At 38.0% G+C, this 2,328-nt stretch overlaps 1 protein-coding gene across 1 annotated transcript in view; it reads right to left on the bottom strand.

The window, feature by feature from the left end:
* Window positions 1-2,328, bottom strand: part of SLC30A9 (solute carrier family 30 (zinc transporter), member 9) — a 90,292-nt gene that overhangs the window by 56,952 nt on the left and 31,012 nt on the right. Inside the window, exons 5-6 of the mRNA XM_010858852.1 lie at window positions 2,025-2,117; window positions 1,204-1,286 (exon numbers count right to left, since the gene is read on the bottom strand). Of these exons, the coding sequence (XP_010857154.1) occupies window positions 1,204-1,286; window positions 2,025-2,117 (176 nt within the window). The remainder of the gene's footprint in view (window positions 1-1,203; window positions 1,287-2,024; window positions 2,118-2,328) is intronic.

Below are 2,328 nucleotides of genomic sequence, written 5' to 3'. Positions count from 1 at the left end.
AGAAAAGTTATGACCAACCTAGATAGCATATTGAAAAGCAGAGACATTACTTTGCCAACAAAGGTCCATCTAGTCAAGGCTATGGTTTTTCCAGTGGTCATGTATGAATGGGAGAGTTGGACTGTGAAGAAAGCTGAGCGCCGAAGAATTGATGCTTTTGAACTGTGGTATGGGAGAAGACTCTTGAGAGTCCCTTGGACTGCAAGGAGATCCAACCAGTCCATTCTGAAGGAGATCAGCCCTGGGATTTCTTTGGAAGGACTGATGCTAGAGCTGAAACTCCAGTTCTTTGGCCACCTCATGCAAAGAGCTGACTCATTGGAAAAGACTCTGATGCTGGGAGGGGTTGGGGGCAGGAGGAGAAGGGGATGACAGAGGATGAGATGGCTGGATGGCATCACTGACTCTATGGACGTGAGTCTGAGTGAACTCCGGGAGTTCGTGATGGACAGGGAGGCCTGGGGTGCTGCAGTTCATGGGGTCGCAAATAGTCGGACACGACTCAGTGACTGAACTGAACTGAATGCCCAGAGGTCTCTAAATTTTATTTCCTATTAAGAGGAAAAGGGGCTCCTACTATAAATGCTGATTACCAATCTGGGGCAGGGTAGTGGTTACTGGAGGGGAAGCGGCAAGGTTGAGGGGAAAACGGGTAAAATGAATCAACTGTGTGGTATCAGCTGGAAACTAAATTTTTGGTGGTAATCAAGTTGTAGGGTAAACAGAAATAGAACATAAATGTTATGTAAACCAATGTTACCTCAGGAAAAAGTAAATTAAGAAAGTAAACATTTCATTCCTGTAGATTTAAATGCAGGTCTGTTTAGCTTATCTGTGAATATAAAGATACTAAACAGCTGTTTGCTTCTTCTGAGAGGCCAAAACCCCTTAGAAACTAGGATTCACTTTTACAACAGGTACAATCTTCAAATCGGACCCTGAGTTTTAATATTTATATGTCTTATAGAAACGACAAATTAGCTTTCCTTGCTCTCATGATCTTTAAAAAGCTATAGAGAGAAAAACAAACATATTGTTTTTATAAAATAATTAAACCCCAAAATGAAAACTGGCATTTGCTAGAACCAACAAAGCCAAACACAAGAGGTAGGCAACCACTAGGGAGGACACAGTTATTATAGACACAGGTCTCATTTACAAGTTGCTTTTCAGTTAACTCGGCTTTAAACTGAATATACTTACTTTCTCTATATTCTATTTCTGCTTCCTTACGAAGTTTTTTCTCTCTGGCAAGAGCTTCAGGACTTCCCCAAACTTCCAGAGATCTATGTACATACACATGGCCACCATTCAGTAATATAATTTTAATGACTTCATGAAAATCATATTTAAATCTAGACAACTGAAAACTATATGAAAATTTAACAAATCATAGGTCCTTTAGGAAAAATATAAAGCACTTAAGAAAGTTTTCTAAATTAAATCCACACAATAAGAATAAATTCAACAGCAAATTTTCTTAAAAAAATCTAATTTTTTTTGCTAATTAATATATACTAGTAACTCTCAAACAAATCTGCAAATGCAAAAATATTCTGCTTTTGGATTTTCCTGGTGGTCCAATGGCTACAACTCCGTGTGCTCCCAATGCAGGCGGCCTGGGTTTGATCCCTCGTTGGGGAACTAGATCCCTCGTGCTGCAACAAAGAGCTCATATGCCACAACTAAAGAGTTTGCATGTTGCAACTAAAGATTCTGCATGCTACAACTAAAGATCCTGCATGCCACAAAGAAGATCAAAGATCCTGCGTGTCACAATTAAGACCTGGTGCAGCCAAATAAATAAATAAAAGTAAATACTTTTATTTAAATACTTTTTTAAAAAAAAAGTATTTTTTAAAGTATTTTATTTAAAAAAAGTATTTTTTAAATACTTTTTTAAAAATATGTATATATTCTGCTTTTAAAACATATCATTTTAAAAATTCTGAGTCTATCTAAAATGGATTTTTATTAATCCCAAATTCAGCTTGTATTTTATCCTAAAAGAACTATGTTCTTACTTTGCCTCCACATCTGATCTCAAGTATACAGTAAAGGACTCAGTATCTTCATGAGGACTTCGTCGTCTGATTTTTCGAAGCTGTTCCAGATCACTGAAGAAAGAAATATGTTGAATTTACTCAGAGAAGGTTCATATAGTTCAGGATTATTAAGGGCAGATAAAAACCACTAAGCCTCATTTTCGGAGAAGGCAATGGCACCCCACTCCAGTACTCTTGCCTGGAAAATCCCATGGATGGAGGAACCTGGTGGGCTGCAGTCCATGGGGTCGCTAAGAGTCGGACAAGACTCAGTGACTTCACT

Source organism: Bison bison, unplaced genomic scaffold, assembly GCF_000754665.1.
Source record: "Bison bison bison isolate TAMUID 2011002044 unplaced genomic scaffold, Bison_UMD1.0 scf7180017864451, whole genome shotgun sequence".
Classification (NCBI taxonomy): Eukaryota; Metazoa; Chordata; class Mammalia; order Artiodactyla; family Bovidae; genus Bison; species Bison bison.
This window is presented reverse-complemented; position numbering and strand designations above follow the sequence as displayed.